At 37.5% G+C, this 16,783-nt stretch overlaps 1 protein-coding gene across 2 annotated transcripts; it reads right to left on the bottom strand.

Moving 5' to 3' along the window:
* Positions 1-541: 541 nt before the first annotated feature.
* Positions 542-7,074, bottom strand: rdh8a (retinol dehydrogenase 8a). Of its 2 annotated transcripts, none has more exons than XM_076883289.1 (6): positions 6,712-7,074; positions 4,324-4,506; positions 2,815-2,994; positions 1,936-2,029; positions 1,653-1,836; positions 542-1,546 (listed from the first exon to the last, which is right to left on the bottom strand). In XM_076883289.1, the coding sequence occupies exons 1-6, from the start codon at positions 6,815-6,817 to the stop codon at positions 1,319-1,321; spliced, it is 975 nt and encodes a 324-aa protein (XP_076739404.1). In that variant the 5' UTR covers positions 6,818-7,074; the 3' UTR covers positions 542-1,318. The 2 variants fall into 2 exon arrangements, with proteins under 2 accessions (XP_076739404.1, XP_004552168.1); XM_004552111.3 differs by having other exon boundaries at positions 4,324-4,485; positions 6,712-7,070.
* Positions 7,075-16,783: the final 9,709 nt, after the last annotated feature.

A 16,783-nucleotide genomic window follows, 5' to 3' on the forward strand; every position in this document is an offset into this window, starting at 1 on the left:
GATTTTTGAACACATTCTCTTATTATATTTTTTTCAACCAGTATTTTCAAAATATCCATAGGGTTTAACCTTGATACATTTATTACTAATAGATAAATTGTTACAAATATAGCTAGTGAAAAATAAGTGTAATGGCCAGTTTCTCAAACTAATTTAATTAAATATTGTCCTACTTGTCTGTCTCAAGTAGATACCAGTTCCTGGACAACTTCAGCTGCTTCTCAGCAGTAGGAAAACACAGGTGAAGTAAATTTCACTGCACCAGATGTCTCAGTAAACCATACTGGTGAGCCAGAAAGCACAATGTCAGGACCCCAGAACTACTTCAGGCAAATGGAATATTTTGTTGAAAACTGTGCTTTTGTGTGAATAATACTGTAAAAATCAGTGCATGTCCCGTGTAATCCACAGGTTCGGAATCAGGGTAAAACAGTGAAATGCCGCCCCCTTGTGGTGTCGACTGAGTCTGTCAGACAGAGAGCTTTCAAAGTCAAAGTGGTCACGTTTTTTGTTATTTGTGTTCTTAAAAAAACATTCAGAGTAAATCAGAATTCACTTTATTTTTTCCATTAATTTGCTTGGTAAAAGTATCTGATCCAGCCCTTTGTAAAACCCAAACCAAAACAAACAAACATTCAGTTTATCAAAGATTAGAAATATGATTCAACAGCAGTTATGACCATGAGAACATTATATTAAGGTGAACATAAAATTAAGGGCACTGAAGAACAAAAGATGAAATATTTATATATATATTTATCATATATTCTGACTCTGTCTTATATGTCATTACTCTGATGAGTAATGAAACAATACCTAGGTTGCAACTTATGGTATTGTGATTGTGATATTTATTATAATTTTATGGTTTCTCTCATCATCTTAATTTATTTCTTGTGCTTTGACATCTGTCCATGTGTTTCAATCTTAAGTTCCATCTTTACGTTTTCATTTAACAACATATATATCCAACAACTTACAAAGCAGCTGTTCAGTTCTTGTCATACTACCCAGACTCTGGCATGAGTTCCTCGTCATATTATATATACAATAATCCAATGTGTGTGTTGTTTGTATGTCTGTGTTGTGGTGTATGCATGTTTCTGTGTCAGTACATGAGGTCACCCTATATATAACATTTCTGTGACAAACTTGTGCAGCTGTGCATGTTGTCTTGAGAAGCTTATTGTGGCTCTGTCTTTAAACTAAAAGGTGGCTCTTCTCTCCAGGTTACTTGCTCTAGTCTAGTCTGTTCAGGAAACCTCCGTTCAACAAACTGGGAGGTTAAAGTTAAGTGACAGAATTACACACTCCATCTTCAGTTAGGTGAGATGGTGCGTCTACGCAGGCAGCTGCACGTCAAACACTTGAGGATGCTCATGGTGATGTGCATGAGAGGGCCGAAATTGAAGAGTAGATTGTAGAATGTGTTTACAGACAGGCCTCCAGTCTCATCGGCATATTTCAGGGCCACAATGGGTGTGTAGAGGCTGTTGGTCAGATTCCTGAAGCGTGGGTTGTTTGACTCAATAACCTTTTTAGTGCACTGGAAAAGATAAGAAGCAACAGAACATTTTAACGGCTGCACGCAGAACATCAACACAAATTCCTGAACTGGGTTCAGTGTAGGAGTTAGAAACCAATTCTTTTACCTTAGCTATGTCATCTGGTGTTTGGCCCATGGCCTCAAATATATCTATTGATGATGGGAGGTAAACGTCTTTAAAATAACGAACTGTGTCAGCATCCGCACCCGGATACTCCATCTTAGCCACATCCTCCATCATTTTCGTTTCAAATTCAGTGTGCACTGGGCCAGGCTCAATCATGGACAACCTGGGGTAAGTTAGATACAGTGTGATCAGTGGGGATGGTATTTTCAGTAGAAAATAAAGACACATGTGAAGGAAGACTAGCGGAAAGAGGGTAATCTACCTGATATTGAACTTCATCAGTTGCACAGCCAAACTCTCACAGAAGCCCTCCATTGCAAACTTAGAAGCAGTGTAAACATCGTTGAATACCACACCTGATTAAAGAACAACAAGAGGAGATAAAGAAGCTCAATGCACCGTAGAATGAGATTTCAAAGTACTCAATCAAGAATAGAAATCACTCACTTGATTTACAGATAAAGGACTAGGGTTAAAAAAAAGTAGCAGGCAGGACAACACAAGTGTCAGACATTATGCAAGCTAATTCAGCAGTTTATCAGAAAGCGTCCAACCTGCTTTGCTGGAGTCCACCATTATGCTACTTCAAACAAGTTAAAACAAACACTAAAAATTCTTTGCAAGAACTTGCAGTTTGACTCAAATTACTGTAAGTTGTCAGAGCTTTACTGGAAATGTGAAACAGAGACCAACGAATAATAATATTAATATAATAAGGAATTTTAAAAAATCATTTAAATTACCTAACAGTTTCATCTACGAAATCTACAGATATAACTTCAAACCATAAAGATAAAATTGCTGTTAACTTTCCTTTTGGATAAAACAATGTCAGCTTATACCAAGCTAAAATTTTGGAACACGTGCAGAGTGTTTTGCAAGTCATTATGAGTGATTATGGAGACTGTTGACTGTTTAATCGTCAAAATGTATATTCAATATGTTCTCTTTTGATATGCAGGAATCCAGTAAGCCTTATACCAACCAAAGTTGCCAGATTTAGAACCTACATGTAGCTTAATAGATTACAATAAACGGTCTATTACATGGTTTATTGTAATTTGTCATTCTCAAAATGTTTTTGACGTTCAGTTAGAATAGCACTACAAATTTTCTTATGCATAACTAATTATACTCATACCCTGAAGACCCATGACGCTGCTCATGACGATAATGTGCCCTGAACGCCTCTTCTTCATGTCTGGCATCACTTCTTTGATCATACGAACCACTCCAAAGAAGTTGGTCTCAAATACTTTTTTCATCTCCTCAATGCTGATGCTTTCCACAGGTCCAAGCAAGCCCACACCTGCATTGTTGACTGGCAGGAAACAGACACACAGATAATGCATTGTCCATAAATGCAATGATCAAAAAACAAAAACAAACAGAAATAGAGCAATATTTGACTTTATTACTTCATTAGACCATTTGTTAGTTAGTTGTTGGTTTTATGTCTGTGAAGGTTCTCAGTCATCCAGGTCATCGTAGTCAAAGGAGCTTGTAAAGAAAAGCGTCTGGACTTCTTTAAGTTGCTTGAAGACGTTTCACCTCTCATCCGAGAAGCTTCTTCAGTTCTAAGGTCAAATGGCAGAGAGTCCCAGATTGACCTTAGAACTGAAGAAGCTTCTCGGATGAGAGGTGAAACGTCTTCAAGCAACTTAAAGAAGTCCAGACGCTTTTCTTTACAAGCTCCTTTGATAAAGCTGGTTTTACTTGATACTGCCACCAGATGTCAGTATGTGACAACAACATGAAGGTCTGACGTAACACCAGGCTGAAGAGCCTTTGGGTCTTGAGTAATTAGGCGAAAGGGGATTTAATGCTGGATTTAGACTAAGATGGAGACAGGTTTATAAATAGATACTTTATCCAGGCTAAAGGTTTAAGGACCATAAGCGAAAAGCGTTACGTATTCAGAAGATCTGGTAAAATGGACTTTACTGCACTATAAAATTACTTGATAAATTCTGGATCACACATTGTGAGATTTTAGTTGTGAGGATTACTATTCAGAAAAATAAAGTATTGCAGCTGCACAGTGCTGTAAGCTTAGCTTCAGCTATCTTTCTCTCGGGTTATTAATGTGGTAGCCCATTCAGTTTTGGTCCATAATCTTTCTGACCACTGGAATTTTAAGACTCAGACTCCTCCCTCCACATACTCTAAGTGTCAACTGCGCAGTGCAACTACTGTTTAAAATATTTGTTTCACAAATAATCAAAGCCTTTGTCCTGAACTGTTGTTATAACTTTAGCAATAGCACAGGGCTTTACTTTTTATAAATGCATGTATATTATTATCATTCCCACTGCACTTTATGTTCATATTGTAACCATCTGTACATATTATAGTGTTTTTGCATACATCTCTAATTCTTGAGCTGCTGTAAACAGTTGAATTTCCCCAGTGTGTGATTAAATAAAATCTATGTCTATGATATTATAAATAGCATAGACTTTCTATTGAATACGCAAAACTATAAAATGAAGCAGAACGATAGTGTTCCATCATATGTTAAAAAAATAATTCTGTGTATAAACTCTTGTAAAACACATAATAAAAAAACAAACATACACTTATCCAAGGACAGAGAATCGATCATCATGACCTGCTTTTTAAAGAGATATACACTTTGTGTCCCACTCACTCAGAATATCAATATGGCGGTCCTTAACGTTATTGACGCACTGCCTGACGGACTCATCGCTACACACATCTAATGGAAGCAACGTCAAGGTCTTTCCATATACGTCTCCAGCTGCCTCCACCAACTTGTCCTTCTTCTTCAGGTCCCGCATCGTGGCAATGACTGATAGGGAGACACAGAGAACTGTATGGAGATAATGTGGCTTCAGACTTTGCAAAAATAGATATGATAGCGGAAAAGTGTCATGTAACACAACTTGAAGAGGCAAAGAAATGTTTAGGAATGTGAGGAGCACTTAAAATTATCAGTACTGGAATAGTTTATTATTTTAAGATATTAATGCCTTTACACATTTTTCTGACTATCACTGTTGCATTTAATATGAAAGTATTAATGCAATCATTATATTTTTAATGCTGAGGAAGTGACAGAGGACTCAAGTGACGTTACTAAATTAACTTTTTTTCTTGGACAAACACACCAGTGTAAAAACAAACAAGCACCCACACATGCTCAGATAGTGACACTCAGACGTGTGGGTCAGAGTTCCTGGAAAAGACCACGCCTGTTAGTTTACAGGGGACAGAATTGATTTCCTCTGAACTTTACCCGCTGGGGAACATTAACCTACATAAAGCGGAGGAATCTACCATGACCAACAACAATGAATATAAGCGCCGCTGACTTGGCTTCCACAGCTTCTTCCTTTTTGTGTGCTCTGCTTACACTTGGCAGACTGGCGTTATGTAACTGAGAAAACAGAGGCACTGGTGTTGCACAATGGCAATAGGCAGGAATAAACAACCTCTTATTCAAATTTTCACCTAAGTCTACCTGTTGTCATTGGCAGACAAAAGCAAATCCTCACCTTATTCTCATGTGAACAGAGATGAGGTTGGATAAGTAATCAGATTTGGACCACTTTGCTGTGGAGGCTTGGACTGCTGTGCAGTGTTACTGATGCAACATGATGTATAACAATGTCTATCTATCTGTCTGTCTGTGTGTCTGTCATATATGCTCTACGCATAAACAACATCTTATGAAGAGTAATTGGGTCTACTTGAGACCAGGGTGTCCAGGAAGGGTTTCAAGGAAGCAACAGAAAGCTTTGCGTTTTGATTGAGACATGAACAAGAGGTCTATTGTTCTAAATGCTCCTGAAGGAATTACAACTGGGCAGCTTAACTATTCTTGAATGAACCACACTGCAAACACAGGGGTATTTTAAGGCCGCCTCTGAATTTCATCCATGTCACTGCAACTAATTCCTACTTTATGCACAACGCAATATTTAATCTCGGCTGGATTTCCTAAGGAATAGAGCAGATCAATGCAATCGCCAAGATGTGGCCTTATTGAAAGCAGGTCACACTGTTCAAACCAAACGAGTGTTGGGAGGGAGGGAGGTTTTGTTTTCCTCATCTATTTCGCAGTAATAAATCCCATCATATCCCAGTGGCCCCTAACAAGAGACAGAGAAAAAAACAAAACAAAATAAAAAAACAAGGTTTACTGAACCCTGTCCAGTTGTTCATACCATGTTAATAATGACAATTCTAACTGTCCATAACCTGTCAAAGTAAGAAAGGGCTGACTGTAGCTTTATGGCAAATTATACAGTTTAGAGTCATAGCTAAAAACAAAATCTGGTCACAAGGCTCTTGGTACAAACCCCTCTAACATAATTCTGTCTGAGGCTCCACAGATTGACACAGGAGGATTTTTTTATTCAGTTCTAATTCCTCCAGTGACATTAATAATAGCTGGGAAGCAGGAGAGGACCAACAGTGTCAAAGTGTGAAACCTTAACTCCACTGCCTACCAATGAAGACTTCAAACAAGGCCCTTGCTTTAGAGTGAACCCTCGCTTGTACAGGTCTCAAACTTTGTCCCCCTTTCAACACTCGCTCCAGTGAGGGGACTATGGGCACATTAGACACGGCACTAAACCGGAGCAGGCGGTCTACAATTCACTGCAATAAAAGGGGGCTTTGTGCTGGAGAAGTCACTTGAAAGAGAACTGACAAGACCTCTTTTATGAATCCTGCCTGGCAAGCGGCATCCTTGCAGAGCCCTACCCTGGAAACTGCGCTTTCAGATGATAATAGTCGAGTCAAAGGGGCGACTGAATCCCAGTGCTTACAAAGGGATATGGATCCGATATTACAGGGGTTAGCATTTTAATTTAACCCACGCTAGATCACGTATGAGCGTTTAGACGGAGCGTTGCGCATGAAACTTGATCAAACTTTATGCGTAAAGGAAGCTTGCAGCGTGTTGCAGGGAAAAATAAGCACGAAATTGTATTTCAAGCGAACCACAATATTGCAGGCTTGTTACAAACAGGTCCGATCAAACAAACAATGTAGAAGAAAGCGCATTTACCATGGTAACGACTCTTTTCATCTTTGGCCAGGATGACGGCAATTCGTAACCCGATGCCGGAGGAGCAGCCGGTGATCAGCACAACTTTCTGCCCACTGTTCGCCATGATTTGTCCGTATACGCGCAGTGTTTTTCAGGGGTCTTCTGCTCCAGATGGTCCCAGCCGAGGGAGCTACCGATAACCGAACTTTAAAAAACTAAAGCCGATCATGCAGCCACAGCAGCCATGTGAGCGCCTAATTCAGTCACATGTTTCATAAAAATCAGTAAACACACCCCCCCCCCCTCAAAAAAAGACGTGATACCGCAAACACCCCTTGCAGTTACTTGATAGGTGCCGACTGCCCTAGAAAAAGTAGCCTAGTTAATTTCCTTAAAAATGTGTGGACGTGCACGCGCGTGCGTGGAGGGGGCAGTGCTTATTTGATTTCTGAGTTGGTGACCCCAGCAACTGTAACAGTAATCATGGAGTTAATCGTCACAATGCTCCAGATAAAACCTTGATCAGGGCTTTTTCAATAAGTTGCCTATCCTATGATTCAACACTGTAATACGTTAATTTAATTAGAATCTACTTAGCATAAACTAAAAATAAGCTAAAGCACACTATTTAAACGGGCTTTTAAAATAACAGGTCCACATATAGCTTCACACACAGACACACGGAGAAATACACACACATATACTCTCCAGCTTTAGGTTATTTATAAAACATTCCAACCTTTGCTGAAATTTAGTTTGAAAGGTATTTACTTAATGCTCTGCGTTCCACTGACACCTAGTGGTAAGGTAGGCGCAGAGCACTGAAATAGCACCGAGGCTTTCTGAACTCATCGTGCCCGCACAAAATAACATAAACAATGTTAACTGCGATATTGTTGTCCATTCAGGTAATAAGGCTATTAAAAACATAGGAAGAATATTCAGAGTTTGTTTTTCAGCAGTGCTGTTACCGAATGGCTGTTATGTTGACCAGTGGACTCTGTTCTTGGCTCATGTTGTGAGGGGTCAAAGGTGCTCTGATAAGACCTCAAATGAAACTTGCTTCTTTTTTCTGATGAAATACTGTAGTGCAGTACTCAGCGTCTGTCATGTTTGGGCCTGTTGCTAAATGTGATGCAAGCACGTGCAAACTGTTACACTGAAAAAGGAATGATTCTCACACAATGGTAGAAGAGTAAACATTTATGCTTTTTGATCAAAGTTTTGACTGGTTGTTCAGGAAGATGGTATATGATTGGGGAAGAGTGCACACATAAAATTAGTGAATTAGTGTTTGTAATACGTCTGTTCAGAGGTTAATGTCGTTTTGTTTGGTTGATTAGTTAAGGGTCATTATTTGATGTCAGCTGCATTTGTTAATGTCAAGAAAGATTTGTCAGCTGTGATAGTCAGAAGAAGAGATGCTGAGAAATGGTCATTTGGTGTCATTCTGTGCTGCTTTATATGGTATGACATATATGGTGGATGCTTCTAGCCCTTGCTCTAAAGAGTAATCTAAGGTAATTATCCATCCATCCATTCTCTTCTGCTTATCCATACCAGGATCACGGGGGCTGGAGCCTATTTTAAAGTGACTAATAAGTGAATAAGCTATTGAAAGTAATCAGTATTTCACATACTTCCACTTACAATTCTTATGGTTACATTTCCCTTTTACAAAAGTCTTTGCATTTATTTAACTACTATGTGGACCTGGATGGTGTAAACTTGTAGCTGCCTGTAGCTGCTTGTTTCCCCAGTATTGCTGGTTCAGCTAAGAAATAGAATTAGCATTTTTCCATTGACAACAATTATTAAATACATGAAAACATGACATTAGGGATTGCTACTGTATTTAAATAAATCAAACAAGAACCTTAATTCAACATGATAATTAAGGGCTTTTGGCACCTATTGGCACTCAGTAGCATTTTTTTTTGGTTTAGTCCTTACACGATTCGCACTGCTGAAATAGAACAATTTACCCATTTTTACACAATTTTACACTTTTTTGGCAAATCCTGTCAAAGTTAATCTGACTGATTCAAAAGCAGGTGTGAAGTGCCATGTTTTCTTTTAGCTCCCTGTTCCCACTGCTGCAAAGCACACCACAGCTTGATGTTTTCACCACCACACTTCAACAACAGATGATATTAGACAATGATGTGCAGTGCCTGGTTTTAAGCAAATGTAATGTTTTGAGGTCTGCCCAGATCAACATTTCACTCACTGGACAAAAGAAATGTCATCTGTGTCATCTGTCAAATGCTTTCAAATGCTATTTTGGAAATATATCTTGAGGCCTTCTGCTCAGGGACTGTTCAACCGTAAAGGCCAGACTGGTTAAATTCAGCTAACCTTGTTGAGGTGCTGGCATGTTCTTCCAGGTCCTGAAGCTCTTTGAGAGTGATTTTTGCGTTCTTGGTCACCTCCCAGTTTGCCCTTTTACTCAATACAGCAGGACAACTAGTAGCTTCAAACCTCATCCATTACTGAGGCTACTGCGCTACAAATAATACTTAAGAAATGCTTCTGAATTCCTGGTTTTATTTGCTTTACCCTGATCTATTCGTTTCTTTCTAAATTATTTAGTTTGAAACAGGTGGGCTCCAGTAAAGCTGTATATACATCATGAGGATATTTAAAGCAAACAGGATGCACCCAACTACAGACCAGAGTGCCACAGCAAAAAGTATAAAAACATCTACATATGAGAGATTTTCTTTTTTTTCTCTTTAATAAATTTCTAATCCTTTCTATAAACAAAATTGCACTATTATCATGAGTTCATAAGAGTACATTGGGAAAATGCCAATTATATTCATTTAAAATGATAGTGGAAGGGGTCTGAATGCTTTCTGTGACTGTTCTATTCAAAATTAGAACACACAGTACAAAAGTGATTGTCATAGACTTCTAGTCATCACTGCTTGTGATAAAGACCATATTTTGCTGACAACACAGAGCAGACTTTCAGCCTACACTGATTGAGACCCAGTTTTTTTCTTGCTGTCTCACAAAGCTAATGACAGCTTATTTAAAACCTAATTGTCACAGTGAAAACAGAAATTAAAATTAGATCATTAAAGTAACAGAATTTGCATTGTCAGATAAACCAGACTTTTACAACAGCAGGTGTTTCAGTGTAAATTAAGGTTATATACTTGGTTATACTCGATCATTTGGCTTACTGATATTTAAGTGCCAGAACAGATCAGTAAAACCATAAGCAACCAAAAGTAGTAATATATGAAAAAAAAAAAGCCTATATATTATTCATGGTTCTGCAAAATAAGAAAAAAACTGTGCAATTATTAGCAACAAATTAATGACCTTTTATATTATTTATGGCCCATTGAGGCCTGAGCATATATATAATATATAAAATTGAATAAAACATCACTCAGACCTTAGGAGAAACTAGTCTTAAAGCAAGAGTCGTCTTCACAAAAATAAGTCACCACATAGGCTACTCATTAAAATACATGGACTTTCCAAAATGCATTATTTTTATGTTACAAATCAAATTCAGTGAAGCATATATATGGTTCCTTGTCTGTTTATGATATATATAAATGTGTATATTAAAACTACCTGCAGAAACTACAGGAAAATAAATACATATAAGTTTAAAGGAACATTTATTTATGAACATTTTCCTTGATTCACTCTCATAAATATAACACACAGATCAAAATGCAAAGTACAAAAACATTTATACTTTTCTTTAAAGCTTTAAGTTAGTTCACTGAACTGAGCACACACATATAGTCTAATACAGGCTGAGCTATTCTATGACATAGCACTTGATGGGATGGCTTCCATAAAAGAGCCAGGTAGACAGCTGCAAAAGAAAATTAAGTGGATTTTTGGGTCAGTGTCCAGCCAAATTTAAAAGAAAACAGTGAAGTGTAGATCTTCTTACAACCAAAATATATTAAGATCGAAATTGTAAATACATAACAAGAACTAAAAAATAGCATTATAACTACTGGTGGTACCCCTTATTGTCTTTTTTATACATAATTAAATCAAGGTGAAATTAGTTACAAATAGTGAATTATAATAGTGAAGTGATAAGACCTAAAGAAAAATAAACACCAATATATGCAAAATAATTAGGATTTCTTTTTAATTAAACAGATGATAAAGTCAAAAAACATACAAAATCCCCTAATTTCCTTCGGGATTAAGAAAGTATTCTGATTCTGATTCTGATAACATACTCCACTATTTCTTGCTTGAAAATATCTATAAATAGGTTACATTTTGCATTGGATCCCTGCATAGTGATACACGAAGTTGTGGCAACATTTAATACACTATTGACTACTACGTTCTACATTCACAATATCTTTTTTGTTCTTTTATTTTTTACAAAAAAACATTGCCTTCTTGATACATCTGCTGCACATCTAAAAACTCTACCATCAGTTGTGCTAGTTTTAGGTCAACGATTGAATTTTTCTGCCACAAATTTCCTTAATTTATATAAATTGCTTTCCTTTATATAAATCCAACACAAACAACACCTATCTCAACATTAACTATATGATGCATGGGTTTCATCAAGTTACCACAGTTTGATAATAGGTAGGGGTATTGGGAGTAAAACCCAAATTCTTGCCCATTATTGATGGTTGGATGCAAGAAAACAAACATGGTTCCTGACCAATTAAACTGCCATTAAAGGTGGTTGTTAGGGGGGGAAAGTGTCCCGCATCTGTTAAAATCATTTGTCTATATTTTTTATTTGTTATTTTTCTTATGGAGTCAGTTGTGCTCCTCTGAGAGAGCCCAGATGATCATCTGCCACTGGATACAAGAAGAACTGTACAAGAAAAATTAATGTAAATGTAAATTGCTGGAGTAATGCCTGGACATTCCTCGCATGCTTTTTCTTGTGCCTCTGGACAAAATGGGCAGGTGTAGATGCAGAAAAGGAGGTGTACTGGACAGTCAGTGATGTCCGTCAGCCTCTGAGCTATTTGTGTGGAATGTCAGAGGACTGAGGTGCTAAGACAAAGAAGGAATTAGGAGAGACAAAGGGGAAGGTATAATGCAAGCCCATGCGTGCGTTTCCATGCCATAGGCTTTCTCTGCTTTAAATGCCTTGTTGTAAACCCTCCTCCTCATTTAACCTCAAATGTTCTCCTCTCCACCTTCTCTTCTGCACATCTATACTTGTATGCCTGCAGCATCAAATCCTCATTTCAAGCAGAATGGTTTTCATTATACTTGCTGAGAACCTTTCACCTCACTCAGACACCTCTGAGCACAGCTGTGCCCTAAAGACCCAAATCATCTCTAACCTCATTGCCAAAGTCCAAGTCATGAAAATGGCACTCCTATTCCCTCTAACCCTAACTTTTATAGCTTAATAGTCAATTTCCTGTATACAGACTTTAAGGATACATGAACAGATGCTCCTTGAGCTTCCACTGTTTTTCCAGCTGACAGTATAAAGTTTTCCTCCTTCATAATTGAACATACATTTAGTGATTAGAGACACTGTTCTAAATGTACAGTGAAATTTAAAACTTGTTATAACAAATTAATAGCAAAGCATTTAAACATTTTCCTCTCATTTTTTTAATTTTATGCTTAAAATGTACATTTCTTTCTCTCAGTAATATTTCACGACTTCACATCAAACAGTACCAGGCGTACTTTAATCGTTTTAACCCTCTGTTAGTTGTATCTCAGTGCAGTAACATTAAAAACAAGACAGCTCTGGCTGATGCTCCTGAATGGATAATGGACTCTAGCTGTTTGAAAAGGTCTAGAGGACTGGAATGTTTGCTACAGGTCAGGAGTGGCGCTTTCTGCTCTTTTGTGTCCAGTCTGCAGAGGAGGTGTGGAATGCAAACTTCATGAGAACAGAGGCGAAGAAAGAGAAGAAGGGAAAGAGAAGCTAGGGGTCGATGCACGGGAGGGAGACTCGAAGAGGGGAAGAATGGGTGCAAAGAAAGCAGTGATAGTGTTTGTGGGCTTCTGGGGCAAAAAAAGTGTTAATTGAAGTGCTAAAAGAAAAGCTCACAGGCTGCACCAGAAGAAGAGTTCAAGTTGCTGCTGTAACAGATCACTCAATGAACATACAATGAACAACCTTGACAGCAATTCTAAAAACAAAGTCACAACTCTAAGCACAAAAAATGCCCTTTTTTATAACAGCTCACGATTCTGCATAATTTGGACATCAGCATTCAATATTCAAAGATCAAAAAAAATTGGTTCACAACCCTTTTTTGTGTGGCTACATAAAAAAAGAAACATTTACTATGGCCCTTAATTTCTTTGCATAAATTAAAGGAAAACATTGTCATGCACCTACAGGTTAGTAAAAGGACGGTCAAAAAAGAAAGCAAAGACAAACAACAGCATGGTGCCAGCTGCATCTGATTCTTGCCAAGAAAGTACACAGATGGATCCCTGCGAGGGCTGTTCACTCTTCCACTGTGGAACCATACTGTAACTCTTTAGACCAAATAATTTGCTGATTTTAAATGTCCTCATGGACTGTGGATGACTGCAGCTTTCCAGATATGTGTGGAAGAATTTCATTTGGTGTTGAAATTTTCTTTTTACCGTACCAATTTTCCTCTTAATTACTTTTCTGTCTCGAGAAGAAAGCACAATCATGGTGGCACGGCATAGACAAGGATACACAGGAGGGTAAGCATGAGTGTGGCCATTGGTTCAGCTCATTTAGCCTATTTGTTTGAGCAGCTCATTTAACAGACATGGTCCTTAAATGTTAATTAGTTTAGTCCCCCCCTCCCATCTCTAATGTTTATAATTATCACCAGACTGGCGTTTTTCCTTTAGTTGCCAGCCAAATGCAAAAGTGAAAATTTCCACATACTTCCTTAGAGTCAGAGGAACAATGTGGAAACTGTCACTATAGCAGGATTTGGTAAAGAGCTGTGTAGAGTAGAGTTATATGTTTAATGAAGCAATCCTGCATCCATTCGTTGTTGCAAAAGAACCCACTATGTGATGATTTGGTATGTAATTGCGGTTATGTGAACACTCTTATGTAAGAGCACATGCTGTCTGATATATTGAAGTCCTATCATCAGCAGACAGTGGGTGGCACGCTCACGTATCTCTTGGGATGCGTTGACAGATCAGGGGTTTTACAGCCTTTGACAGATTAACCTACATTTTTCTCCACAAATAGAGGAAACGTCAGTTGATCGGATAGGGATGTCAGTTGTTTGTTTTTCTTGTGAACTCGCCAACATCCAACCACATCTTTCATTGTTTTAACTAAGAGCACCGAATCCGCATTGCTTCTCTGTGTAATTTGTATTACAGACAGATGTTAGCAGTCTGCAGAGAAAAATGCAACACTTTTTGTCCAAGGCTTAGTCATAATTCTTTCATAAGTAATGGTAATTAAGTCATAGTGGATTAGTTACCACAGTGGCTAAAGTGAATAACATTGTTTTTATATCATTCGTAAATGAATGACACTGAAAGCCCATAAGGAAATAATGTTGTGAGATCCGAGATGCTCTGTAATTCAACTTTTTCATAATGACTGCATACTAGAAAAAAATACTTTAAAAGTATCTTTGATCATAAATCATATTTTGGCATTTTGAGAGAGTCAGTTGTTGTTTCCTTCTGAAAACATACATATTTCTGTTCCTGATTATTGGCCTCTTGTCTTGTTATAGCAAGTTCTCCAACACTGGGAGCAGACAGATCTTACTGAAATCTCGTCTTTGTATCTCTAGTATGTAATACTAAGTGTTCATGTGCTCATCTTGTGGATTACTTGGGTTTTGCAGTAGAGTCTAATACATGATAACAACAGATTTCTTAACTTCCACTCTCTCTGTGATAATGTAATAAAAAACACTGGACAGTTATTTATCAGCAAAGAGTGACCTGCAGAGGGAGAAAGAGTTGCTTTCAGTCTGTCACATGCCTTTAACTTTACACTCCACTACTGTGTTTATAATTTGATCATTTCCAGGAAATAAAAATGTAGAAACAGGAATGTCAGTGATGAAAACTAAAACAGAAACAGATTCTTCATTTGTTTGTTTGTTTTTTCTTCTTCATTTCTTGCCAAACTTCATCTCCAATTTCCTACTTTTAAACTAATAAATGCACACCAAAAAAAAGTCTCTGTGTTTCCTCGTGAGTTGTAATTTGTAGAAAAAGTGGCTCCAGTAGTTCAGGATAAAGAGAATAACTGATTTGGGAGTTCTTTTAAACATCTGTGTGTTTATTGTAAATTTCTTGAAAAGGTAAATCTATTTAAATCATCAGGCTGTTTTATGGATTCTGCTTCATTGAAGATGAGAAAATGCTGCAATGAGTCAAAAGGATCAACCTAATTTTAGTTATCACATTATATGAATAATTATAAATTATGCTTGAGTCCCAATTTTCAATTCACGTAGTAAAAATTAATGTCATGTTTTTTTGTTTGTTTGTTTTGAATAAAGGAGAAACTGTAACTTCTTTTGTCCATCGTTATGTGATTTTAAGTTACACAGGACAAAGGTACATAGCACACGCTCTAAAAGTATTTCTCACTCAAAGTTCAGACTACCTATTAGACTCTTAGTAACTATCTGCTAAAAGCTACCAGGAATGTGGCCCTAAATCAGGCTAAAGCTAAACTTGTACTGTGGGAGGTCAGGGAGACTGTTGTTTACCTAACAAATCAACATCAGTGTGTCCAGTCATCTGTTTCTGTCAACGCTCCTCTAATCTCTTGCTACCACTAGTTTTCTGTACTCTTTCTAATTAGGCCCACACTTATTCCCACAATTTGGACTATTTCACTTTGAGGAAATTCAGGAAATACATTTATATTTCATATTCCTAAAGGTTTTCTTATTTTAAAGAACTTGAAGGAAGATTATTAAATGATAACAAACTTTAATGATACTGAACTTAACAGTTTGAATTTATTTATTTAACCATTAAGAAAAAAAAGAACATATTCTGGATTCAGATCATAGGTCAATGATGTTGAATAATTTGGGGCTTAGCATTTGGCTTGGACTGAAATGATATGGAAACGCTCTGTTGGAAAATGACTGAGTTGAGGCCTTCTACATTCTGTGGTTAGAGGCTCTTTTCCCTTGAGATATTATGACTTGGCTCATTTTGTCTTTAATATTCTCTGGGATTTCATCTCCCAGTTATTTTTACAAAAGCCTTCTGTAGCTTGGATTCTAGAATCATTATCTTTGGTAATATTCCAATTAGACAAGGCCTTCACAAGTCTTATCTTAAAGCATGCCTCAACTGAATACAGTTGTCTTGGAATTAATTAGATTTTTGGCAGAATGTATTCAGCTCCCAGAAGTGATGATCGCTACACGTTTGAGCTCAGATGACTGGGAAAGATGTCACCTATACCTAAGACATTTCTTCTCATTCCTCTTAGCAGCGTTAAACAGAAATTACTTCTTGATATTTTAAGTCAGATTAACTGGCATTTAAAAATTGCAAAAAAGTGAGACAATGTGGATGTTTATGTTTTGTGCAGATAGAGCCCTGCTATTTTCTCGTGGGTTTGACTAAATTAGAGACATCTACTATGGGATAGCCACTAAAATTAAAGTTAGGACCCGCCCAGCCCCTTTTATTAATTTCTAAAATGATGACTCTGAGCTGTGGTGGGCTCATTCTCTGAGTTCATTCAGCCAATAAACAAACAGTGTTCAAGCAAAATAACAATAATGAAATACTGACATTTACATATATTAAAAAAGATATTACCATCAACATGAGCATTAGTAGGGTCATTGTTACGTAAAATAAAAATACGAAAAATTCCAGTGATCCGTTTTTAAAAATCTTGTATCTAATTGACCCAGGTGTCATCCTGTTCTAATTTAGTTCTGCAAAAAAAATCTATATGACAAGTTACCAGGTAAATTTGTTGTACTTTACACGCTGTCTGTGGGTAATGACAACCTCTCAGAAGTGGGAACTGACAAATTACGCGAGTAATAAACGTGATTTATGATGGAGTCCCTGGAGGCGCACCGCGCAGCCATGCGACGCAGTGCACCGTCCTGTGGGAGGGACAAGGCGGAGGAGGAGAACAGGGAGG

This window comes from Maylandia zebra, linkage group LG4 (genome assembly GCF_041146795.1).
Source record: "Maylandia zebra isolate NMK-2024a linkage group LG4, Mzebra_GT3a, whole genome shotgun sequence".
Taxonomy (NCBI): Eukaryota; Metazoa; Chordata; class Actinopteri; order Cichliformes; family Cichlidae; genus Maylandia; species Maylandia zebra.

Coding starts and splice junctions, on each gene's coding strand:
- rdh8a (XM_076883289.1), bottom strand. CDS start 6,817: ATGGCGAACAGTGGGCAGAAAGTTGTGCTGATCACCGGCTGCTCCTCC. Junction 4,507..6,711: donor TGAAAAGAGTCGTTACCATG/GTAAATGCGCTT, acceptor ATCTCCATACAG/TTCTCTGTGTCTCCCTATCA. Junction 2,030..2,814: donor CAGCGTCATGGGTCTTCAGG/GTATGAGTATAA, acceptor TTCTTTAATCAG/GTGTGGTATTCAACGATGTT.